This window comes from Phyllostomus discolor, chromosome 7 (genome assembly GCF_004126475.2).
Source record: "Phyllostomus discolor isolate MPI-MPIP mPhyDis1 chromosome 7, mPhyDis1.pri.v3, whole genome shotgun sequence".
NCBI lineage: Eukaryota > Metazoa > Chordata > Mammalia > Chiroptera > Phyllostomidae > Phyllostomus > Phyllostomus discolor.
This window is the reverse complement of record NC_040909.2, coordinates 3189565-3214731: the sequence shown is the minus strand read 5'-3', so window position 1 is coordinate 3214731 and position 25167 is coordinate 3189565. Positions and strand designations below refer to the sequence as shown.

Sequence of the window (25167 nt, the reverse complement as noted above, 5' to 3'; positions counted from 1 at the left end):
ACAGTTCACACAGGGGTGACAGGAGGGGTTCCAGGCACAACTGCCGCCGCCCGGCCCTTCCCGGAACCCACGGGCTCTCCCTGGACCACCAGCTCCCGTCACCAGAGCCCCAACTCCCGGGAGCTCCAGCCCCAGGCCCGGCGCCACTGCAGGATGGCCCACCAGGGGTCTGCAGTCCGGAGAGCTAGCGTGGGTGGGCAGCAAGGCTGGCACCTCAAGCCGTGTCCCCTCTGAGCAGACTTGGGGCCGCCTGGACTCTCCCTAAAAGCCCCCAGGGATGGGGGACTGTGACCTGCCACGGCAGCTGAGGGCCTCGCCTACTAATTCAGACAGAGACCAGCCAGCTCACCTGCACGCCGGCAGGCCCCATCGAGGATGGCAGCAGGGCCCCGGGGCCTCCGAACTGCCTGAGCCGGCAGCCTCACCCCCACCTGCAGCGCACCGGCAGCGGGTCACCTGCAGCAGGGCCCGCCGTCCTAGCGGGACAAGTGGCGGGGGGCATGGGGCCCGGGGCAGCACCTGGCCCATCATCACCTGGAGGGGGCTTGTCACCACCACTTTGCACAAGAACCTGGGCTATGTCACCAGTGGAGGTCACACGGAGGAGCAAAGGCAGTGCTTGAAGCCTGGCCCAGCCTGCGCCCTCCCCCCACCCAGCTGGGGAGGCAGCCGGCGTCTTCCCGTCACCCGTCAGGACCCAGCCCAGGCGTTCGGCCCCGCTCCCACCTGGAAGCCGCAGAGGCCACGACCCTCGTTAGTGGGCGGCACTGACAGCTCCCGGGAAGTCCGAGCGCCCCCCGCCCCGGCGGGTGTGTGGGAGAACGGAACCCTCCCCGGATGGCCGGGCCCAGGGCCAAGTGCGGAAGGCGTGGACACCCAGACGCGTGGAAAACACTCGCCCGGGCTTCCCACACGGGCGTGGAGGGAGGAGCCGATGCAAACGCAGGCTCCTGCTGGGCCCCACGGGAGCCGGCTGGGGCCAGCCGTCCCCGCTCCCCCACGCCCACAAGGGTGTTCCAGGCCTCGGGGGGGGGGGGGGGTCCTGGCAGGGGCCTCCCAAGTGGCCGTTTTCAGTTTTGCTTTGTGGGCCCTGGGGAAGGGGGCTGATTAGGCCTCACTCAGAAGGAGCCGTTTCTATGACAGCTTCCATAGAATTCGTTTTAATGTTGAGATCCGTTCACCCTTGTGCACGCAGAGGAAGCCACCAGGTCCTGGCTAGAGCAGAAACCCCAGCCGCCGCGAAGCCAGAGTGCTTGCTTCTGGGTGGACCGGCGTCACCAGGCCCGTGGAGGGGGGGGAGGGGGCGGCTTCCGTCAGGGTCTCAGAAAGGTCCCAGCTCAGCCTTCCGGGAGCAGCCCGTGTCTCGGCTGCGCGGCGACTGAATTAAGGCGACTTGGGGCTCCCTCCCCTGGGGGAGCCGGGGCCCCAGGGCTCCTTAGAGGTCCGAGGTGGCAAACATTCTCGAGTGGCTTTACGTCAAACCAGACGTGGCCTGCTGTGGACAGGCAGCCGTGCCGACGGGGCCTCCTGCGTCAGGCGGCGCTTCTCCAGCACAGACCGCAGAGCGGGCGGAAGGGCGCAGCCCCCGCGCCCCGCACGGACGCCGTCCCCGCAGCCATTCCCGCAGCGCCGAATCCCGTGTATCCCCCCAAGTCCCGCAGTACCAGCCCCTGCCTGCCCACCCCCCAAATCGACCAAGTTCCTGATTCCTGCTCCCCGGATCACGGTGGTGCTCTCTGCATGATTAGCTGCTGGTTCTCCAGGCACTGCTTCAGCTTGTCCTCCGTCAGCGTCAGCCGCTGCTCCAGGATGGAGACCGTCTGCAAGACAGCAGGTGCGCGGGCTCAGGAGGCGCGGGGCGCCGGCTGCCCCGGGGAGCCCCCCTGCCGGTCCTGCTCCGTCCGCACTCGGAAGGCCAGTGGTCAGCTCTTCCTGCCCAGGGTCCCGCCCAGCCCCGCACCTCCGGGGGCTACTGGGGCAGCTCCTGCCTTCACCTCCGCGCCCCCCACCCTCTGGCGGTGGTTCTCGGGTGTCTGCGGGCGGGGGAGGCACAGTGAGAGAAAGGCGGCGGCAGCTCCCAGAGCCCTCGGCCACTCCCGAGACAGCCGAGGCCGGGAGTCCCTGGCCCTGGCGGTCTGGCGTCTGGACTGCAGTTCCGGGGCAGAACCACGGCCGCCCCGGGGCCAGGCCGCCCGTGAACACACAGACACCACCCGCCACCGTCATTCCGCAGGTGAGAGCACTGCGCCCTCCGAGGTGAGGAAGGCACCCCGCCTGGGTCCGCAGGGCCCGGGGCGCAGGCCCCACCCCCCCAGCTCCGAGCCCATGTCCCCCTCGGGAACGGGCAGGGCGGCGCTGAGCTCACAGCCCCCTGCAGACCAGGAGGGGACTGAGCACAGGGCCCAGCGGCTCCGCTGGACTGCGCTGGCCGCTGGGACAGGCCTGTCGTCACGGTGGCTTCCGGAGGCCGAGGCCTTGCTCCCCACGGGCCTGCCCCACCCGTCATGCCCACCCTGACCCTGCTGGCGGACGGCTGGGCCCACCATCCGCTCCCCTCACCACGGGCTGGCTGAGTGCCTATGCGTGCCAGGCCCCCACTGGGCACTGGGCGAGCCCACTGGGGACAGGCCTCAGAACCGGGTCAGCTAGGAAACAAACTTCCTGCTAATTCTCCCTGTTTGCCCGTGGCCTTTCCCGGGAGGTTCCGCCACCGCCCCGAGGGCTCCCTGGAGGCTCCTGGCCTCGGTCCAGCGGACAAGCGCCTTCCCGTTCACACACCGCGTGGACCGCTGAAGTCCCGGGGCGGGAGTTTCCGCTGGGGCTGCTGGGCCCTCGTGCCACCGGCCACTGGTGGGGGCTGCCCCTCCTGGCGGCCAGCACCCCTGACTGCGCTGGCGGGGCCCCCCAGCTCCACACCCCGGGGCCACGGCACAGGCTGGGGAGCCCCTGGGACTGGGAACTGCGCCCTGAGGGGCAGAGCTGGGCCCCCCACTCCCGCCCCACCCCCGTGCTGGCTGCTGGCTGGGAAGGGGTCTGCGTCTCGTAAAAGCGGCAGCGGAAACAGCCCCGGGCCGGCCCACAGCAGCATTCCTGGAAGTTTCCACTGGCTGCCGAGACGCCTGCACCGAGCCAAGCGCCAAAACCACTCTTCACCCAGACTTCTTCTGATGGCCCCGACACCAGGCCTCGGCGGGGGGGCGCTCTCCTCTCCCGCCTCCTCCAGAGCTTTCCCCAGGGACCCCCCCCGGACGCAGAGGCTGTGGGTGCGGGGCCGCGTCAGCAGCAGGGGCACCACGCGTCTCTGGGGGCCCCCACTTAGTTCCAGGGGCCCCGTCCTTCCTTCGGCGCCGTGGCAACACGGCCGCTGCGTTTGTCAATGTTACGTTTCTCTGAGCAGAAAAACACCGCCTACTTCCCTCCCACCCGGCCCCCCGGACCGAATGTGCCAGCCCAGCGGGGGGCCCTTTCTTTGGGGGATTCAGGGGAGCTTCCCAGCACGTTATAGACAAACAGGTTTTCAAACGAGTGCGGAACCTCAGCCCTGCAGCCCCCACCCCCGCTCCCCCCCCCGCCAGGCTACTGGGTTGGGGCTCCACCTCTCCACCCCCCTCCGCCTTGGCCAAGATGCTGGGTGGCAGCCACCAGCCGGGGGTCCTGCCCACCAGGCTGGCCCACAGGCTGGAAGGACGGGCCAGAGGGAGGAGGATGAATGAGGATTTCTGTATGTTAGCGCTGTATTCTCTGCTTCACAACTGTTCTGTTTTTTAAATTCCCACTCAAGGACATTTTTTCATTGCTTTTTAGAGAGAGGAGGGGGAGTGGGGGAGAGAGAGAGTGAAAGACACCGATCAGTTGTGCTTTTGCAGGCACCTGGACAGGAGAATCAAAACTGCAACCGTGCATGTGCCCTGCTGGGACTCAGACCCACGACCCTCGGGCCTGTGGGACGACGCTGCAACCAGCTGGGCCGTCCCGCCCAGGGCCCGACTGCCCCCACAGCCCCACCCCAGCCCCACCCCACGGAGAACGGCGCGGAGCAAGTCCTGCAACGCTGGGCCGTGAGTGCGCGTGTCGACGTGCCTTCTCTCCACCGGGGGGGGGGGGGTGTCCCAGGGCTGGGCAGGCGCAGGGCCACCACCGCGCCACGCCACCGCACGGCCCGGCTGCTGGGGCGGCGGGAGAGCATCCGGGAGAGGTTCGGGCCGCCAGGCACCCCAGTAACGCCCTGCAGCCTTGTTCATGGCGGGCCCCTCGCTGATCGGTCCGGAGCCACGGCCCCACACCACGTGCCCGGCGCACGGTGGCCTGTGGCCTCGGCCAGCCTGCGGGCCCCGGCGCAGGGAAGAGGGCGAGGAGCACCGGCGAGCCGGCACCCCGCGGCCCCGAGCCCAGGCGGCCCGCCCGTCGGCCTGCCTTCCCCTCCTCGCGGGCACGCGGGCACCGGCCTTCCCAGCAGCCCCGGCCGGCACAGCCCCTCACCCCGCCCTGCCCCTACCCAGAGGAACAGGGGCCAGAGGTCCCAGCCCCTGAGGAAGGCCCCGCGGAGGGCCGGCTGGTGACACGGGTGCCAGCAAAGGAGACGGCTCTGCCTGACGTGGGCTGCCCAGTGCAGGGTCCTGGCCGCAGGGCAGGCCTGCCTGGGCGAGGCGGCCAGGAAGGAGGGCCTGCCCCAAGGACTCCCGGCTGCTGGGCCCAGGGGGCCGGGCCACTCGCTCAGCTGTGCCTTCCGGCAGCCAGGCTGGGCGCCCTCACAACCGGGCGGGGGGCCCAGGCTCGAGGGCAGACCAGCGGGAGGACCCCAGGCCAGGCTCCTGGGGGGGGGGGGCCTGATGGGCCCTGATGCTCTGCTCCGGGGGCCACTCCCAAGGCGCCGAGTGCCCCTCAGCAGCCCTCCTCAGGGCCATGGCCTTCATCGCCCCCGTTTCGGGGAGGGAACTGAGGCACGGGGACATCAGCGACTCGCCTGAAGTCACACAGCTCACACGTGACAGACGTGAGCCGCGAACTCCAGCGGCCTGGCTTCCGAGTGTGGGGACTAGCCCTTGCCCTAATCCTCCTGCTCATTCCCAGCCTGCAGCTGCTGTGCCCCCCCAGGCAGACTCCCCAGGGGGCTGGGGTGCCTCAGTCCCCTGACCCCCGACACAGGAGCCCGAATACTGGGGGACAGAGGGTCCCAGCTGCCTGGGGTCTCAAGGAGAGGGCACGGTCACCCAGCAAGGTCACAGGGGCACCAGAGCCAGGCGGCGGGCAACCTCCTGGGGTTGGCCACTGGCTCAGCGCCCACCTCAGCGGTGCCACACAGGACGTCAGACTCGCCTTGGGTTTCGTTGCAGAGACGGAAAAATGTGGGATTAATCTCCCCCGTGGCGTGGTCTGACTTCACTCAGACTCTGAAGATCCGAAACAGATGCAACCGAAGGAGCTCCCGCTGTGGGGCCTGGTGAGCCAGCTCCGCGGAGGGGCTGCCGGGCCCAGGCCGGCCGGCTCTGCCCCACCCCCTTGCCGGCCCCATCTCCGTCCCTCCCCGTCTGCGTGCGCGTGTGCGTGAGTGTGTGTCTGGGAGTGCTCCAGTGTACACACGTGCAGGGCCGGCCGGCCTCCCCGCAGTGAGGCCCCGAGTCGGCCTCGGCCCCGGCCCGGGGAGGACGCCAGCCCTCGGAGCAGCCCGCCGACGCCACCCAGGTGCCCGCGCCACGCGGATGGGGGTTCTGCCTGCTCCTGTCACACCGGCCTCCCGCTCCCGGGCGCAGCCGCGGGCCCACGAAGGGGCACGTGCCGTGGGCACTGGGGACACAGCGCGCGGGCCTGCGCCAGCCGGCCCGGCCCCTAAAGGCGGCCCTCGCCCGCAATGCTCCCCCCGCCCGGCCCCTGGACCTGGCGGGCCTGCGGGGATGGAGGGGAGGGAGGCGAGGATGGGCGGCCTGGAGGGGCCCTGCCGGCTGCCTTGGGAGGGAGGAAACCTCCCGGCCTCAGAGGGAAGTGGGGGTGCACCCCCTCCCACCTTCCGTCCTGATCTGGTGAGCGCCAAAAGCTCCCTGTCCTCACCTTCCGAGGGGCAGGGGCGGAGCCTCCCTCCTGGCCTGACGCCTGCCACGCTAACCCGCCCAGGACCCCACACACGCTGAGGCACCAACAAACCAGGTTTCCAGAGCAGTTCCTGCCAGTCTCTCAGGCCCAGCGACCGCTGGGTCTGCCATCTGTTCAACAGCCCCTCTCACCCTCAGCCTGCCGCTGACACACAGTGACCGAGGGTCTGTCCCGGGGCCACAGTCCGACTGCGCGCCGCTCCGCGTCGTTTAGAGAGCCGGGGCCCCTCTGCCGCCCCGCCCCCCCCCCGCCCTCATGGAGGGCCCGCTCTCCGAGGGAAGTACGCGAAACAGAGTTTTCTGTTGCTCAACTAACCCTGGGACCGAGGAACCCCGGCTGAGTTGCTTTCCTTGTGGTTTTACAGCAACTCCTTTGACATAAACACGGGCTTTTCCACATTGCCCCCAAAGGAGAAGCAATAAAAAGTGAGTTCTCTCACCACCACCCAGAAAACCGGATGCTCCTGGGACCCATGGGGCGCTAACCCCCCGCGCCGGGTGGGGGGGCCTGAGCCACACACCCCACCGACACTGGCCTGCGTCCCAGCGCGTCTCTTCGCCAGCCCCGGGCAGGCCCCAGGGAAGCCGGGTGCCTCAGGGGGACAGGCCCAGGTGCTGGGGGCGGGTCCCTGCTCAGCCACAGGCCCTGCTGTGCTCCGACCCCAGGGGCCGAGCACGGGGCGGGGACCTTGGCCCTGGCCGCCTTCTGCGCCCCACTTCTGCAGAGGCTGCCGTGTCGGCCAACCGTGTGAGGGGACCGACTGGCCAAGGCCTGACGATGCGCAGCGGCCCCCCAGCCCCCCGGGGGCCTGGGCGACCTCGGGCTGCCGACCTGCCAACAGGACCCGCTCAGGGACCCAACGGGCTCGTGGGCTCCCCTGCCCTGGGGAGCGGCGCCTGGGCTCCCTGGTCCACCAGCTGCGCCCAGACCGCTCCCCAAACAGCAGGTCCTGCTGAGTCCGAAGCTTCACGCTGCCGTTTCTGCACCCCGAGTGTCTCTGGCCCAGACGGGAGGGTGTGGCATCCCCGCCCCCTAGGAGGCAGCCTCTCGATGGAGGAAACAAGCCCCATGTCACCCAGCCCCACGGCGGGAGCTCGGGCCGTCCTGAGCGCAACTCTAGCCCAAGGGCAGCCCCTGACTGTCCCCGACGGTCGCCAGGCGGCGCCACCTCCCCTCAGGGCTGTTTACCCGGACACTGCCACCCCGACGGCTGCACACTCCACAGGCAGGCCCACGTCTGTCCTGCCAGTGGGGGTCAGCGCCACAGCGCCCTGGGGCCGGGCACAGGCCCACACGCCCCCAGGCCCGCCCCACTGCCACTCCACAGGCAAGGGACCGCGCCAGCTGGAACCCCGAGCCTGGATTCCCAGACCCGGACGTACACCCAGAAGAGGGGATGGACGGACGGACAGCGTTATTACTTTCAAGGCCCCGGGGGGCCTGGGGCCGCCCTGGGGGGCACGCCCTGGCAGGATCTGGCCCTGGCGATCTGGGGTCCAGTGGCTCGTCAGGGCTCGGGGGGCTCCGAGGGCCAGGGTCCCAGGCCGGCACTGCCATTCAGTCCCTGGGGCTGGAAGTGGGCCTGTCACGGCCACGCTCCTGAGCGGGGACGGCGGGCGGCACGGAGCGCAGCCTACCTGGGTGAGGACATCCAGCTGGCCCACGATGTGCTCCAGCGTGCTGGTCAGCGCCTGCGGCACGCTGCCAGGCTCCGGCGGCGGGGTCCGCACTGTCTCCTGGCTCCTGCCTTCGCCCGCGGGGACGGGGAAGTCCCCTTCCAGCTGCAGACAACGAGAGGAGAGGGGCCTCAGGCCTGGGTGAAGGCTCGAGGGGGCGCTGGCGGGGACAAAGGCCCCCAAGGTCGGGGAGAAAAGGCCACAGCAGGGACCCCCCAGTCCAGGCCTGCACGCCCTCTCCCAGGCCTGCCCCTCGGAGCAGAGGCCATGAGCGAGGGGGGATCCAGTGCCTGGCAGTTGGGGCTGGGGGGCGGTGGGGGGTTAGGTGGGCCGGACAGCACCCTCAGCTGTGGGCTGGAGGCTGCGGCTGCTTCCAACGAGGCTTGGGGTTCCCGCCAAAGATCCTTCCGTCTCCAAAGGTGCAAGCCAGTCCCTCAACGCCCCCCCCCAGGACGGTGACCGCATAAGGAGACTCCTGCCGGCCCCACACGCGCCCCCAAGTCGGGCACCACCCGCGCACAGACGGGGCTTCCCCTGACCTGGAGAGCGCGGGTCTTCCCAAGCCACCCGGCCCCCATGGGCACAGCAGCAGGGGCCCCCGTTTGGTCTGGGGACCTACAACCCCCTGTGGACTAGTTCCCTGTGGGAGTGACGTGCTGGGTGAGGCTTGCGCTCCCCTCGGCTGGGCCCAGAGCCCTGCAGCTGCCCCCGCCCCGCCCCTGCCGGCCCGCACTGCAGCCCCTCGCCTGTACTCCGGGGCCCTCTGGAGACGTGGCATTTCCCTGAGAGCCAGGCGGGTGAGCGACGAAGCGGAGAGGAGGTGACGGGCAAGACTGGGAAGACACGCGTGCCAGGGCCGTGAGTGGTAACGGCGGCAGGATGCGCGGGGCAGCGTCAGGGGGCACACCGTACCAGGGCTGCGTCGGACGCCGAGGGTCTCGGGGCCGCCCGGTGGCTCTCGGGTACCTCGCAGCATCCACCCCACCCCCCACGCCTGCGGGGCCACGCCAGTCGACAACTTCCTAACTTCCTTCCTCCCTCCTTCCCTAAGAAATATTTTGCTGCTCTATTTACAGCTTTTTAAACAAAAGATGGTATTTATTTTTAGAGAGAGGGGAAGGGAGGGAGAAAGAGAGGAAGAGAAACATCAACGTGTGGTTGCCTCTTGTTCATCCCCCACTGGGGACCTGGCCCACAACCCAGGCATGTGCCCCGACTGGGAATCGAACCGGTGATGCTTCGGTTTGCAGGAGGACACTCAAACCACTGAGCCACACCAGCCAGGAAAAGTTGACCACTTTCATTTTTGCCAAATTGTAACATCAAAACACCGTAACATCAAAACAGGAGAACAGGGGAGATCGGGGTGGAGGACTCGGTCAGGCTCTGTGGGAAGCTCGCCTGGGGTCCTCGGTTCCCCCACTGCCCCTGCAAACATGTGCTGGCTGGACTCCCAGAGGGAGAAAAAAAAGAGACATTTCTTTTTAAAAAAGTGTGCTGGTCTATCTGAAAAAAGTCTCTATTTCTCCATTTCTGAAAGACATTTTTGCTGAGTATAGAACTCTGGGTTAACAGACGGTTTTTTTCCCCTTTGAATACTCTGGAGAGGTTACTCGAGTGCCTTGTGACTTGTGTGCTTTCTCCAGGGCTGCGGGGGTCCGTGGCCTGTGGCCTCGCCCTCCAGTCTCTGCCCTGCCTTCCCCGGGGTCTCCCTCTGCGCCTCCCATCGCTGGCTTTCCGGCCCACCCCGTCGTCTGGGAGGAGCTCATCTGGAGACCCTCAGCTTCATCACAGTGACGGAGACCCTCCCCAGGTGAGGTCACACTCACAGGTTCCGGGCGTTCGGGGCGGACGCACGCATGTTTCCGGGGCGGGGTGACCGCCCGACCCGCTGCAGAGTGCCCGGGTATAGATGGAGCACCGCGGGCACGAGGTCTGCATGCCGACCGCTATGACACAGCGGTGCGGACACCGAAGGGGACCCGCGTCCACGGAGAAACACGCCGTGTTCGTGCACCGACGGCCCGACTGGGTTGAGACGCCCGCTCCCCCAAACGGCCTGCAGGAACGAGAATGCTGGATCCGACATTTACTCGAACAGGCCACGGGCGCAGGAAGGCCAGACCGTCTTCAGGAGAAGACCACCGGAGGACTCACCTCTGCGTGACCCTGGCACTGAGGCTGACGCTGCAGCCCAGAAGGCGAGCTTCCGGCCGGCACAGACACGGAGCGACGGGACAGACAGGGCCCGGGGCAGACCCACGGACACCGGGCCAATTAACCTTTAAAGACACTTTACTTATTTATCTCTAGAGAAGGGGGGAGGGAAGGAGAATGGAGAGAGACATGAACATGTGGTTGCCTCTCGTGTGCCCCCTACTGGGGGCCGTGGCCTGCAACCCAGGCCTGTGCCCTGACTGGGAATCAAACCCGTGACCCTTTGGTTCACAGGCCGGCACTCCATCCACTGAGCCACACCAGCCAGGGCCAGGCCAGTTAATTTTTAACAAAGGCATACAAACAACTTAGTACGAAAAGAGTATTTTTAACAACTGCTGGAACAACAGACTCTCCATCTGCAAAAAAAATGAACTTTGGTACATAACCTGTATCTTGTACCACATTAAAAAAGTAACTCAAGACAGATCGAACCTAGAACTGTAATGCTGATGTACGTTTCTCTTCTAAAGTACAGGGAGACACCTCTGTGACCTTGGGTTGGGTCACACAGATTTCTTAGACGTGACACCCAAAGCAGGATCCACAAAAGCACAAGTTCAAAGAGGAACTGCATCAAAACTCAAAGCACCTGCCCCTTGAAAGGCACTGTTCAGCTGAAAACACGGAGCACAGACTGGGGGGGGGACACCCGCAAGTCACATGACTGGCACAAGACTCATCTCCAGGGCACACACGACCTTCAAAACTCAGTGAGAGGACAATCTAATTAAAAAAAAAAAAAGGGCAAAAGATTTGAACAGACACTTCAGCAAAGAAAATGTAAAGATGGCAAACAAACACCTAAAATGATGTTCTACAGCCCTGGCCGGGTAGCTCAGTTGGTTAGAGCACCGTCCTGAAACACCAAGGTTGCAGGTTCGATCCCCAGTCAGGGCACATACGAGAATCAACCAGTGAATGCATAAATAAACGGAACAGCACATCGAAGTTTCTTTCTCTCTGTCTCCCCCTTCCTCTCTCTAGAATTAAAAGAAAAAAAGGTGCTCTATATCATTAGCCATGAGGCAAATGAAAGTTAAAACCACAGCGAGACACCCCCCCACATCTGTTAGAGTGGTTACAGTTGGAGCGACCGAGCGCACCCAGCGCCGGCGAGGAGGCGGAGGGATGTGGCCTGCCTCACCGCTGGGGGGAGGGTGGGGTGGTGCAAGCACGTGGGGAAGCAGTTTGGTGGTCCCCCAAAATGACAAATACACACGTGTCCCAGTCGTCTAACTCCCAGGTATTTACCCCAGGAAAACGGAAATATATATACACAGACAGATATGTACATGAAAGTCAACAGCGGCTTTATCTGTGAGAGCCAAAAACTGAGAACAGCCCAGTCTCCACTAGCAGGCAGACAAACAGCTCGATGGGGCGCCACTCAGCAGGAAAAGGCAAGGTGACCGCACAGGTGGGTCTCAGAATGGTTGGGCGGAGTGGGAGGAACCAGACCACAGAACACACAGCTGTACGATCCGCGGATGCCCGATGCCGAAAACCACGCGCTCGCCCCGTGACGGGGGCTGGGAAGGGGGTGCACCCACTGCAAAGAGGCGCGAGGCCACTTCGGGGGGAAAGGCGGAGTCACTCTCCACCTCGACGCGGCAGGGATCACGCGACTCTGCGTCTGTCAGAGCGCGGAGAACGCTTCACCTTCTCACGTGGTGAACGTTACAGCTCAGGGGTCGCCAGGCCTGACTCTTTGTAAAGGCCGGTGCGACCGAGACGCCCTGGGAGCCCCCCGCTCCTCGACACGGCAGTGACCGTGACACGGCCCGTCACTGCTGCCCTGCTCCCAGGGTGCCAGTCACCACCCCTCCACGGGGCACCGCTGCGTCAGACGGGCCAAGCCCAGGCTGCAGGTGCCGGGGTGGCCTGTGAGGTCCCCTGCTGGTCCGGCGCCACAGTTTCCAAGCGCAGAAAGCCCGTGTCACAGCTCGGGGCCGCCCAGAGCCTCCGTCTCCCCGGCTGTCAGCACCTGGCTGTCCCCAGACGGGGTTTCCCAGGCAGTGGCTGTCCCGCCTGTGGACACCAGGCCCGCCGCCAGGAGTGGCTGCAGCTTTCCCACGGCAACGCCACGGGCGGACTCGACAGAGCGACCCCTCTGGTGGGTGGGTTAACCATTAACGCCTGCTCAGAGCAGAGATCGCTCTCTGCCCTTCGACCTCCAACTCCGGACCCTGCCCCGCCCGCTCCAGAAACGGGCAAAAACATCCAGGAACGGGTCCACGGCTTACGTCTGGGGCAGAGAGTGGGCAGGAGGTGACCCAGGCCTGAGGTCTGGGTGGTCTCACTGGTCCCACCTCCTTGTAGAGACCCCGGCGGGGAACCTGTCTGGCCACTGGCCACTGGAAACACGAAAGCGTGTCACTGCTCCCGAAGCCGGGCTGAGTGCGGAGCAGAGACATGCAGATGCAGACACACGCACACGCACGCACACCCTCCCCACCCCCCCAAGGATGGAGCCTTTTCACCGGGGCCTTCCACCGGGCTGCGCACTGCAGTCTGCCGCGTGCGGGTGCAGGTTCCCGGCCGTCTGCCCCGCAGGCCCGCGCCTTTGCCAGTCGGCCTCCGGCCTCCGTGGGAAGTTAGCGGGCGGCCCTGGCAGGCGGCCTCCCTGTCTCCTCACCCGGGGCCTGACGAGGAGGGAAGGGAGAGGCAGAGCCCGCCGCGCCCACCCCCATCCCCGGCGTCTCCGGCGGAGAAAGGCACGGCTGTTTCCTCAGCTCTGGGCTCGAAAGGACACGGGTGGTGCCTTCCCCACAGGTACTCGTGGACCGGACGCAGGACGGCCTCGTTCGCCCGGTGCCTCGGGGCCCCGCCCTGCAGTCCAGCGAGAGGAAACTGCCGGCTCTGAACGGAGCCCGGAGCCCACGGGAGCTCTGGCTTCTCAAAACCACCTCTCACCGTTCGGCAATCTCGCCAATGTCCTCCCCAGCCAGCCGAGTGGGCCTGGCCTTGGGGGACGGCTGCTGCCCTGGGTGTGAGTGTGCATAAGTGTGCACGAGCGTGCCAGGCACTTGTGTGCGTGACTAAGGCCCGAGGAAGAGCTCCCCTGCTGACCACCGCCCGTCCCGGGAGGGCTGGCCGAGGCTCCGGGCAGCTCCACAGACTCGATGGAGCGCCCGCTGCGGGCTGCCGGCGCCCGGCGGGGAGACGAAGCACCCCGAGCTGAGACCGAGGCCGCGGGGGTGGAGGTCAAGGCAACTGCTAAAGCCCGTGTGTTGACTGTAGGCTTTTTTTAAAAATTAAACTGCTTTGAACTACTTTTAGACTTACAGAGAAGCTGCAAGAAACTGTCGAGGGCTCCCATCCATTCTTCTCCCGCCCCCCCCCCCCCCCCGACGCTGTCACCTCACATCACCGTGACGAAGTGACCGCCCGGGCGACGAACACGGGCAATGCCATCAGCCAAACCAAGGGCCCCCAGCCCTTCCGCCAACGCCCCCGGGTCCTGAGGTCACAGACCCCGACCCGGGACCTCCCGCTGCACTCGGTTCCTCCTCCGTCTCCTGCAATGCAGCCAGCCCCTCGGTTTTCCCTGGTCTTCCGCGACCTTGACCCTCCGGAAGTGCACTCGTCAGCTACACGGTCAGGTGTCCCCCGACTTGGGCCCGGTGTTTTCCCGTGAGCGGAGCACGCCTCGGGGCCCCCGGGAACGGGCCTGGTGGCGGTGCTGCCCCCGACCGGCCGTGCGGGCCTCCCGCCGGGCGTCCCCGGGGCCGAGTCGCGGTGCCTCCTGTGCGGCTCACCTCGGAGCACCGTGGCTCTTCAAAGGCGACGTGTGGCTGTCACTGCGACTCTGCGTGTCGGCCCGGCTTGCGGGTGGCTGCGGCTGCCCCCCGGAGGACAGGCCCCCCGCGAGGACGAGCGGCAGGGCGGCGGGTCGGGGAGGCGCGGAGGCTCTCGGGGACAAAGGGGCACAGCCGCGGTCTATTTATAGACCCATCGAAGACAGCCCATTGTAACTGCTGGGGTTGGGGCTTGGCGCCTCGGGGACAAAGGCTGGCTATTTTAAACTCTGCCTGCACTCGGTTCAACGGAGAGCGTGAGAGGCACCAGCCACACCTGGGCGCCGCTCCCGATCTGGGCAAGTCACAGTTTGTGCAGCATCTCGGGCAGGAGCAAGGCCTGCCTCCCCCGCAGAGGGGGCCGGCCGCAGGTGAGCCAAGCCCTCAGTCCCTGCTGCCCCGAGGGCCCCCCGGGGCCCCCCAGCCTCCCTGTCCTAGAAAACAGCTCTGTACACAGCTGTGCTGCGGGGGCCCAGTGACAGCGCCTCTCCCCTTCCCTCCACTGCAGGCTATGAAGAGAAACAGCGCCCCCAGTGGACAGGACACTGGCCCCGGGATAGCTGGCCGCAGCCGGCCTACCTGCAGGACACACCTCTAGGGCCCACAGTCACGCGTCCCCGAGGGCTGGGGCAGGTGGGGCCTGGAAGCTCCCCCGGCCCAGCTCGGGCTCTGGGCCAAGGCCGCGCAGCCGCTGCGCCGCCGGACCTCGGGGGGAAGGGGGTCCTGGGTTTTCTCCACGTCTCCTTGTCCCTCTGTGCCGACAGGAAGCACCGAACACCAGTCGCAACACCATGCGGAAACGTGTGACTAGGGACTAGGCATCTTATACCAGGAACTGTTCATTTTGCTAAACGTGGTAAGAGCACTGCAGTTACATAACCAGGAACCGTCTTGTCCTGGGGCACAACGACGCGTCCGGGACCCAGTGAAAACGCCCCGACTCTCCCGGGAACGTGCGGAGACCACCAGAGGAGTGCGGGTCGGTGCCGAGGCTCGGAGACGGGGACGGGTCTGTGGGGCTCGTCACCCCCTTCTCCCCACCTTCTGTGCTGCTCACAAATGCCCACAACACCAAGATGTTTTCTTGTCTTAATAATACAGAGAAAGCCCCCGGGCCTCCTCACAGGAATGAGCTGCAGAGCCGACCGATGCCAGGCGAGCGGGACCCCGGGAGACGGGCAGGCACAGGGCCACCCCGCCCGGCGCCCCGGCCTCCGCCAGCCCAGGAGGCAGGTCCATGGGCGCCGCCACCGAGAGAGCCCCGGACGGCACCCGGAGCATCCAGGGAACCTGCGGCAATGCCCGGACCTTCAGAGAAACTAATTTTAAGATAATCTCCATGGAAACCCTCTATTCTGATTTTTTCCATGGTAACCAGTGAGAACACGAACGCAGGATTATCCAACACCCGTGCACCACGTGGGCGGCAGGGCTGCCTCCCGATCTGGAGCACGCGAGCTGCGAGGCCTCTTCTCCACTGAGGGCAGAGGCAGCGCTGAGACCCCCAGCCCGGACCTGCAGGTTCCGGCCCCTCCCGTGCCCCGGCCACCTGGGCCCCTGCCTCTGGCCAGGCTGACACACCAGGCCGGAAAACGGCCTCCTCATTCAGCCGGGGACCCTCCCATCTGCCAGAAGGCGAGAGGAGCCAGGGCCAGTCCCCAGGCTCGCACGCTGCGCCCACGCTGCCCACAGACTCGTGTCCACTGAACTCGGCCATCCTGAGCTGCCCCTTCCAGACACGTGCGTGCTGGGCACCACGGGCGACCGAGGACCCAGCCCTCTGGCACACGAGCGAGGCCTGTGAGGAGCTGAGTCAGGGGGGAGGGCTGCCCCAGCAAGCACAACCTGCTGTCCGGTCTGGGAGGACTGCCTGGAGGGGGTGCCGTCTGCAGAGCCGAGTGCAGCTCCGCCAGGGGCGGGGAGGACGGCCCAGAGCACCGCAGTCAGGCTTGAGCAATGGGGTCTGTTGCCTCGTGGGGGTCACTTCTTCCACTTTCCGGTGGCGGGTCGGAAGCAGCAGCAGGGAGAAGGCGGGGGACACAGGGAGGGAGGGACACTCAAGGGCCAACGGCCTCAGCTCCTGTCCACCCTCTCCGCTCTGCATCTCGCCTGTGACCTCCACGGGCTCTCCCGCCGAGAGCGGACCCGTCAGCAGGGCCAGGACGGAAGCGCCGCAGGCGGAGCCCGGCCCCACGTCACGGGAGCACGTGCCTCGCAGAGAGCCACATGACGCCAGGGCCTCCTGCCCGCTGCCCCGGCTCGGGCTCTCTCTTCACGAGCAGCTGTGGGGTCCCCGCTGGCCGCAAACCCGACCCCTGGCCGCCGGGGGAAGGAAAGTCCTAAGCAGTCCGGGGACCCTGGAGGGAGGGGACGGAGTTCTCAAAGGTGCGTGTGCGTGTGCGTGCCCGGGGGTGCGTCCAGGCGTGCTGTGACGCACACAGAGGCGGACGCAGCGCCACCAGGCATGGCCGGGACTCCAGAGTCAGGGTGGTCCATCGTCACGACGCTGTGGCCGTCCCAGAACGCCTGCCCTGGATTTCTGTGGCTCTGTCTCCTGGTGGTTTGGGTCACTAACTGGGCCTTCTTCCTGAGAAGCAGGCCGCTGTCCTCTGGACAGGGACCCATTGCCTGCAGAATGGACGGGACTTCCCAGGGGCAGGAAGCTCCCGCCAGCCCCTCGAGGGGGCAGCTCAGAGCCCATCCACAGCCCACCCTCCGTCCCCACTGCAGTCACCGGTCACTGCCACCCCGGGGGGCTTGGTCCTTCCCTAGCTCCCTGGAGGCGCCCCCTGGGGGGGCGGGGTTACATGTAGGGCCACAGCAGCCAGGCCGCCTCAGGCCAGGTGTCAGGCCCTGTCACCTGCCAGCTTCCCCCAAGTCCCCCAGGCTCTGGAGGAGGGGAGCTGACCCAGGCGCCCCATCTGCAGGGCCAGGGGCAGGAGGCAGGCAGCCCGAGGACTCAAGACCAGGTGACGGGGCGGATGCAGCAGCACCAGCAGCCAGGGCAAGACTGGGACAGGGCAGCAGGCCCAGCCGGGCCCCACCTCGGGGGTGCACTGGGTCCCGCCCTGCCGCTAACGCACGCCCTGGCTAGAGACAAAGCCACAGGCTGCCTGCCCAGTGGAGGCCAGAGCCCAGCAGGTGCCTCTGGGTTTGAAGAGCCTGGGGGGGGGGGGGGGGGCGGCACCGAGGTTCTCTTTCAGCACCGCACGGGAGGGGGACCGGGACCTGCCGCTGTCCAGGAAGAGGCCACCGGCAGCTGTCCAAGCGCCTCCTACGCTGCAGCACCCTGGGGCCACGGAATCTCCCCTCCAGGACAGACCCTTCTCCGCTGTCCCCGCCTGGGGTGCCACGGTCACTCGGGCAGCGGGTCCTCTGACAGACCGGGGGCGGGCAAGCCGTGTGCGTCCCAGCCGTGGGGTGACTCGGGGTGCTGCCACAAGCAAGCGGCCTCCAGCAGCTGTGTCCAGCGTGGGCAGGCCTGCCTCCTCCCCGCACTGCCCTCAGGCCTGCTGAACGCTGCACCGCTGCTCACAGGGGCCTCCCGCCCCGGGACGCACAGCAGGGCTCTCCCGCCAGCCTGGGCGCGGCCCTAGCCCCTCCCAACACAGCCGTGGCCTCTGGAAGGAGAAGGAGAGGCGCCCCGCCTGCTTCTCAGGGATGGACACGACAGGTGGGACCCTGAGGGGAGGGACAGTCCAACCCCCCCCCCCCGGCCCCAGGGGAGCTGGAGTCTCCGGGGCTCCTAAGCTTTGGGCAGCCACCCTCCCCCAGCCATTGTCTAGGAACGTGCTGTTTCAAGCAAAAAACTTCCTAAGAATTGCACAGTTTGGCAACGAGCATTGAATCTGCTTTAACTCTAGTCTCCTCTGCTCTCCCCCAGGAGCTGAGAGACCCAGAGCACTCCCCACGACTGCCGTGCCGCTGGGGGGCCGTGCGCGCCAGCCCAGGTGCGGCATCCTGCCTGAGGGCCGGCGGCCGCCTGGGACGCCCTGCCACCACGCGGCAGCGGAGCCGTGGAGTGAAAAGTGCCCGAGAGCCATCCTGCAGGTAGGTGGGGAGACAGCTGGGCACAGAGGCCCCGGATGAGCTGCTGGGGCTCCCGGAGCACCGCACCTCGTGTGGCCGCGGGCCAGGCTCGCCCTCACGGCAGTGAAGGGGGCTGTGGACAAGGCTGGCTCTTCAGCCCGAGCCCCCAGCACATCAGGAGGCCCCTCTAGGCCCCACGGACGCCCCGAGCCCAGGGACCAGGCAGAGGATGCGCTGGGAGCCCGGGCGCCAGGAAACCGGCCTTTCTCCGGATGCCTGCGGCCTGGGAGCCCTGACTCCCCCTCTGCCAAGAGCCGCTGGGAGCAGCCTGGAAGGTTCGGAGCCAGAACCGGGGTTAGGGCAGAGAGGAGAGGGAGGAGAGGCTCCTCTCTGAGACCCGTACATCTGAGGTTCACTCCAGCCCCGAACCCCCACAATGACCCACATCTGCCAAGCACCCCCTCAAAACCACGCTTCTCCTCACTATAGAAAGCAAATGCCAGCCGGAAACTGGTGTTGTCAGTACGAGTCCCGTGTCCTCCGTGCTCCCCAGAGAGAAAGCAAGTCCACGAGGCAGGTGGGGACAGGCCCCTCCCCCACCCGGACCCTAGAGCTCCTCAGGCCCAGAGCCGCCTCGGTGAGAGCCCAGGCCTTCAGCGGCCTCACCCAGGAGCCCCCGAACCTCAGCGTCGGCCAGATTCAGGGCCAAGCCCCTCTGGGCCAGGGGTCAGGCCCGAGAAGGCCTAAGTCAGGCCCAGCTGCGGGCAACACCCTGGAGCAAGGGTACAGGAGCCACTGGGCCTCGGCCTGAGTCGGAGGGGCCCGGAGGAGGGGACAGGCCATCCTCAGGGTGAGCGGAGCCTCGGTCCGAGGCCCTCAGTAACCGAGGCCTCCCCGTGCAGGGATGGCACGGGCTCCGAGGCCCTGGGCGCCTGGCCCGAGGGGTGCTGGGGGCGGGGGAAGAGAGGGCGCCCACCAGGGTGGGGGGACCTGGCTCTCGTGTCTGGGAGCACCCACCGAGGACCCGGCCTCCCACGAGGAAGTGCCGCCCCGGCCGGACCCCACGGGCGCAGCCTGCAGAGCAGAGCCAGAACGGAGCCAGCGTGCTCTGCCGCCGGCCTGGTCGCGGCCCTAGTTCCTCCCAACACAGCTGTGGCCTCTGGAAGGAGAAGGAGAGGAGTCCTGCCTGCTTCCCAGGGGTGGACACGACAGGTGGGAGGGACCCTGAGGGGAGAGCCAGCTGAACAGCCCCGGTCAGACGGCCCGCAGGGTCTGAACGCACTGTCCCGACTGGGGCAGGGGCTCACCGAGCTCTCGGTAGGGCAGAGGAAGGAAAAGAAACATCTTAAAAATAGCTAGAGCTCGGTGAGTCCTCCCAGGTGCCCGGCACGGTTCCAAGCTCCCGCTGGCCTGTGTCCCCTCCCGAGACCTCAGCAAGGCGGGCCTGGCGTCGCTCCGGGGAGGAGAGCGGAGACGGGCTCAGCCCTGAAAGTCAAGGTTACCACCTGCGCTGGAGGGCAGGCGGCCCAGGGAACTCAGGAAGTGGGTTTTCAGTTCCACCGAACTACCTAGAATTCTGCGCTAGGAATCCCCTCCCCCACGGCACAACCTTCCTTCCCACTTGCACAGTGGGCTGGGAGAGGGTTTGGGGGAAGGGCAAGAACAAATCAGATAATGAATCTTTGCTGCTCAAAGTGGTTTCAAAACGCTTCCGTGGTTGGGGCAGAACCAGCCTCAGGGCAGCTGGGATTTGAGGGGCAGGTGCCAAGTCCAAGGTCAGCCAAGATGCAGTGGCCCTTGTGCCTCAGCAGCAGGGTGGGCCTGTGAGGATGCAGGCTCGAGGGCCAGGACCACTCGGGGAGCGGAGCTGAACCCCACACAGGCTGCGCGGATGGCAGCAGGGCCCCACATGAGCCCCCGGGAGCGCGTGTCCGTCCACTCGGAACCGTCGAGCAGGGGCAGCCCCCGGCGACGGCCCCGGACCCCTCCATCACGACTCAGCCGAGGCTGGAGAGAAAATGGAGCCCCTCATTCTCATTCCGAAGGGCTGGGAAGTGGCTTTTGCTTTTCAACATGAAATGTGCCTAAAAATAAGCTGTGAATTTCAACCGGAGGTTGAAAATAGCTCTGGCGGTGAACACAGCTCTCCTCAGAGCGGGCTCGAGGGAGGCCTCCTTCCGAGACGGAGGGCTCCACGCCACACGCAGGGCCAGGGCCAGGCAGGGCTCTCCAGGGCGGAGGGGCCGTCTCGGGTTCGAGGGCCTCCTACAGCCCTCGAGTGCCCAGGCATGACGCATGCGGCTCCAAGGCCGGGCCGGGGCCCACTGGGCCCGCAGGGCTGGGGTCAGGTCCCAGGCCGAGAGCTCGTGGGCACGGCGGTGGCGCTCGCGGGCTCTCGGAGAAGCCAGCCCCGGCCGGCCTCCAGACCGCGCACTAGGTGCGACCTCGGTGCCGCGCAGGCCCACGGGGGGCAGGCCAAGCGTCCTCTCCAGTGTGAGTGACCAACGCCAAGTTCTAAAGGTCTCTTCCTGTTACTTAGTATCACCCCTGGAAGACTCCGAGGTCTGAGGAGCCACACGTTTGCACAAACTGGGCCTGTGTTAGAAACCCAGGCTTAGGAGGTGGGGGGCCGTGCTGGGAACCACGCGGTCAGGGCCTAGACCCTGGGGCTCACGTGCCACCTTGACATGCAGATGCCCGCAGGGCCGGGTTGGGGCCTGAAGGCAGTGTGGGGACGCACGGCTGTCCCCACCCTCGAGCATCTGCCCGCCGTGCCCGCCCTGCCCCATCCCGCGGCTCCCCCACCCACAGGCCTCTCCCTGGACGGTGAGGCCCACAGCTCGGGAGAGCAGGTGCCCCCCCTGCACCCAGAGCCGGGACCGAAGGGATGAGAGGCAGCGTGTCCAGTAACTCCCCTAATCCTCCGGGAACAGGGGCCCAGGGCCCCGTGCTGGGGGGCACCAACCTTCCCAAGATTCCGGCGGCACCTGCCCTTGGGAGGGGGAGGGGGAGGGGGGGAATCCTGGGGGGAGGGGTCCTTCTACTCCAGCTTCCCGGTTCTATTCCCGGCCGGCCTTGGCCGGCGGGAGCCTCGGGCAAGCAGCTTCCTGTTGTCCGGGTGTTTCCGGGCGTGGGAGAGGCCCCGCTCCCTCCGAGGCTGGCGGGGGTGGGGGTGGGGGGGCTGCAGAGCCTGCGGCCTCTGGGACCTGGGACCCGCGGGCTCCACGGCCCCGGCGAGGCTTTAACGGTGAGCCCCGCCGAAGCCCAGCGCGACCTCCCAGGCACCCACTTCCCCCATGTGTTTGTCGGAAACGCCGTTAGTTAACTGTGTGCGTCCGGGAACACCGCACGCCCTCTCGCCGACAGAAGCGCTAAAGATGGTTTGCGGCGAGGAACTTCCCCTCATGGTTAAAGCGGAGGAAGCGAGAGCGCTGGGGCGGCCTGTGCCAACCAGCTGCGGCTTCAGCGCAGGCCGCCCTCCAGGAACCGGGCGGGCCTGGGCCCCTCGGGGCGCGCACGGGGGCGGCCGGAGCCTGCCCGCCCGCCCTGACGGCCTCCATGCGTCTGCCTGTCCACGGCAGATGTGAAGCGAAGTGGCACGACCAGGCCCAGAGGGTCGTTTGCTGAGTGACGGGGTCTTACTAGGGGCCCCTCCCTGTGACCAGCCTCAGCCTCCAACCCTCACCGCCCCTGAGCCCGGTGCTGGCCACTGGGGCCAGGCCACCGGCCCCCGGGCTCAGACAGCCCGGCAGGCTACTCACCAGACGCCGGGAGGAGCTGGCCAGCGTGGCTGGTGGCCTCTGCGCTTTCGGGGCATCTCCATAATCCAGGACATCGAAGTTGCTCTTCCAGACCATCACCTGCGAGACCAACGGCACCCAGAATTAGGGAGAAGCCCCCCAGTCCTTCATGGGGAAAATGGGCCGGGCCAGGACAGCGGCCCCCGCCTGACACCCCAGCCCGGCTCTGGGACCCGCCCCTCCTCCCCGGAGAGCAGGCTTTTCCCCCGGCTGCGCCCCCGGCAGGCTCTCGCACTCGGGGGCCCCTCCTGCCTGGACCGTCCCCGGGCCGCGCTCCGTGCAGCGGGGTCCCGGGCTGTAGCGTCCATGTCCGTGTGGGCACCACCTCTCAAGGGCCCTCCCGGCCCGCGCCCGGCAGCTCCCTCGGGGCACTGGGGCCCCGCTTCTCCGTCCCTTTTCCCCGTTTGTCACGACCCCCACGAAAAGGAGGGCTCCTGCTGAGGGCAGCGGCCAGCCCGTCGCGCTGGGAGGGGCGGTCGACACACGGACTCCGGCCCAGACCGCTGGCGTGAGGATCCCCACTCCAGCCCCAGCCCCGGCCTGGGCCGCGAGGCCCGGCACCAAGGGGAGAGACACTCTGGACGCCCCCCAGGTCAGGATCTCCAGCGCCCCGAGGCCTCCCAGGTGCCAGGCTCTGGGCCGGACCCCAGGGCCAAGGAGCCACCAAGGGACAGGCCATCAGTGCTTGGCCATCTGGGCAGGGGGCACCAGGGCCTCCGCACACAGGACGACCAAGCAGGACCGATGTCCTCACACGTGCCCTCTGCGGCGGGGGAACTGGGACACGCCGGCCCCTCAGACAGCCCACAGGCAGGCCGGGGGCAGACGGCGGCAGCTGAGACTCAGCGCCCCCCCTCCCAGGGGGTGGGCGACGGGGGCCTGGCCCCCAGGGCTGCCATGTGGACAGAGGCAGAGCCCCGGCCGCACGGCCTACCCTACCAGGCCTGCTGTCCATGTCCAGTAACCCTCTGAGTGAGCCTTCATTGGAAGGGGGAGGCCACTGAAGACAAGCAGCCCAGGCCCCCCTTCCCCCACTGGTGTGGGCAGGAAGGGCCTCATGCCTCGGCCACCGGGTTGGCACCTGCCCCAGTGAGACTAGGGCCCCAGGTTTGAGCGCCCCACCCGGCTGCGGCCTCCCGGCCCCCCGCCCGTCCTGGGCAGCCTCGGCGGAGACCCCTGGACCTCCCTCACTCACTTGCTCATCGGAGCCTCCAGAGGCGAAGTACTCCCCCGTCCTCGAAAAGGCAACGGTGGTGGCGGGGCCCTGCAGGACAAAAGGGACAGAGCAAACACCCATGGTCACTCTAGATCCTGAAGTGCGCGGGGACAGACCTGGGGCTGGTGGGCGTGGGTGTTTGGGAAACACCCACAGGAAACAGTCCACAGGAAACAGGACCGGGGGCCTCCCTCAGCCCACGGCCCTCCCCAGCCCACTCGGGGAACCTGTGCATGTTGGCCACCCTGAGACCTTGACAGGCCCCCAAGCACCAGTGACAGGGCCGTGGCCGGGCTGGGGGGCCAGGGGTAGGCAGAGGGGACTGAGGAGCCCTGGCAGGCCAGCACCTCTGCCCCCCTTCCCAAGGGGGCCAGAGAGGCACGCCAGCTCACCCCAGACCTCCCGTCGGGACCAGGACTTGGCCTTCCGACGAAGCCATGCCCGCCCACACCAGCCTGCAGCCGACCGGACAAGTGCCGGGTCCCAAGGACAAGCCAGGCAGCAGGTGCAGCAGGGCGCCCCAGACGACCCCAGAGGCCAGCACCAGGGCCGGAGGGGGGCTGGGGCAGGGTCACCAAAGGAGCAACAGGACACCCCGCCCAGGGGCGGGGCGTGCTCGTTCTGGCCTCCCAGGTGCTGAGGGTCCCACCTGAGCGGCCAGGCCTGAGCAGTACCCAAGGTGGGGCAGCATCTCCCAGTGGAGAGAGGGGGCTCTTCGCCACACGTGTCAAGGGTGCTCGGGGAGACAGCGTGTTCAGCCCGCCACCATGCACCATCTCCCCCCCCACCGAGCTTCGCAGAGCCACGTTCGCTGGGCAGGAGGGAAGCTGTCCACCCACACTCCTGGAATCTGCCCAGAGCTCCTCTCCACAGTGCCCACGACGGGGTGCTGGAGAGAAGCTAAGCTCAAGGCCAGCTAACCCCGAGTGCTGGGCCTGGCCTGGAGCCCTTCGCCTGCACTGACCCCTAGTCCTGGGGATGGCCTGTGCGCTCACACTCCCTCAGGGGGCAGCGACACCGCCTCCTGCTGTGTCCGTCAGGGATCACAGCCAGGAATCACAGCAGCCGGCAGTCTTGCACGGCCCCCATGGGAAGAAGGGGCCCCGTCGTTCCCGGTGGGACCCCGGTCCAGTCCGGCCCGGTGTGAAATGCCGGGGCACAGCGGCAGCACCAGGGCCCGGGGGGTGGGCTGGGGCAGGTCAAGCATTGCTCGGAGGCCCCTGTAGGTGACAGTGCCCGAGGGCCGCAAGGTTAACGAGACCATGGGTGTGTGTGTGTGTGTGTGTGTGTGTGTGCACACGCGCCCGTGTCCGGCCTCAGGTGATTTCCACTGGGCTCTGGGCAACCTTTGCAATTCCCCAAACTTTGAGTTTTCAACAACATGTGGCACTGCTACATTAACATAAAAACAAAACGACAAAGCTTATTCTCCTTCTGAGGAAAAACAAAGGGAAGAAAGAAAGGGGAAGGAAACCAGCACACAGGGTGCCCCAATGGCTGGGCGCTCTGCCTGCCTGAGCTGCCGGCCAGGGGTGGCAGGCTTCCAAGAAGTCACAGTCACCTTTCCTGTCGTCACCCAGCCCCCAGGTGCCAGACCGGGGACGAGATGCTGGGGACCCAGCAAGGGCGGCCGGCGGCCCGAGGCTCAGCAGGCTGCCGGCAGCAGGAGGCGGGGGCCGGGAGCTCTGCAGGCAAGAAGCACTAGAACCCCGCCCCGGCCCAGCTGCCGGGAGACTCCGGGAGCGAGCTGCAGGGGAGCCCCAAGGCGTGAGGCCTGCAGTCCCCGCCACAGCGCCCGCCCGTGCACCCCCGTGCACCGGGGGCCTCGGGGCTGCTGGAAAGAGGCGCCTCCACGGGCTGCTGCCTGCCCATCTGCGTGTGTGCGTGCCCGTCAGGGGCCCCAGGCTCGAGGAGCACGGCGCAGGGGACAGCGGGCCCGGGGCTCTGCTGCACACCCAAGCCAGCCTGCACCGTCACAGTGCCGACCCCCGGCCGCTGGGCCTTAGGGCGACCGCTCAGGCCCGCTCCCCCCGCCCCTCCCTGCGCTCTGGAGCCCCGCGGGCCGCCTGCTGCTCAGACACCCTGCTGGGGCTCCTCCTCCTCCGCCTTCCTCCTGAGCCTCCCGAATTCGGCTCTTCACCCGGTTATTTTCAGTCCTTCTTGGTTTTAAATAAATTCACTTAAGGCTATAAATTTGGCTCTGATTAGCATCTTAGCTAGATTCCAAAAGTTTCCAATGCACAATGCTTTCCAGGCCATTCCCCTTCGGGCGTTCGGCCCCGCCCCCTACGCTGAGGTCGCCGTCACTCAGCCAGCAGTGACCGCGGTGGGCGGCCCAGTTT

General features: G+C 67.1%; 1 protein-coding gene and 1 long non-coding RNA gene across 2 annotated transcripts in view; one reads left to right on the top strand and one right to left on the bottom strand.

The window, feature by feature from the left end:
• The first annotated feature begins 1004 nt into the window (after nt 1-1004).
• On the top strand, nt 1005-24009 carry LOC118501537. The gene is made up of 3 exons (XR_004904158.1): nt 1005-1263; nt 23742-23751; nt 24000-24009. It is a non-coding gene; the product is annotated as an uncharacterized LOC118501537 (long non-coding RNA).
• Nucleotides 1654-25167, bottom strand: part of POC1A (POC1 centriolar protein A) — a 37609-nt gene continuing 14095 nt past the window's right edge. The window contains exons 8-11 of the mRNA XM_028518537.2: nt 22805-22873; nt 21571-21669; nt 7725-7868; nt 1654-1820 (exon numbers count right to left, since the gene is read on the bottom strand). Of these exons, the coding sequence (XP_028374338.2) occupies nt 1722-1820; nt 7725-7868; nt 21571-21669; nt 22805-22873 (411 nt within the window). The 3' untranslated portion in view covers nt 1654-1721. The remainder of the gene's footprint in view (nt 1821-7724; nt 7869-21570; nt 21670-22804; nt 22874-25167) is intronic.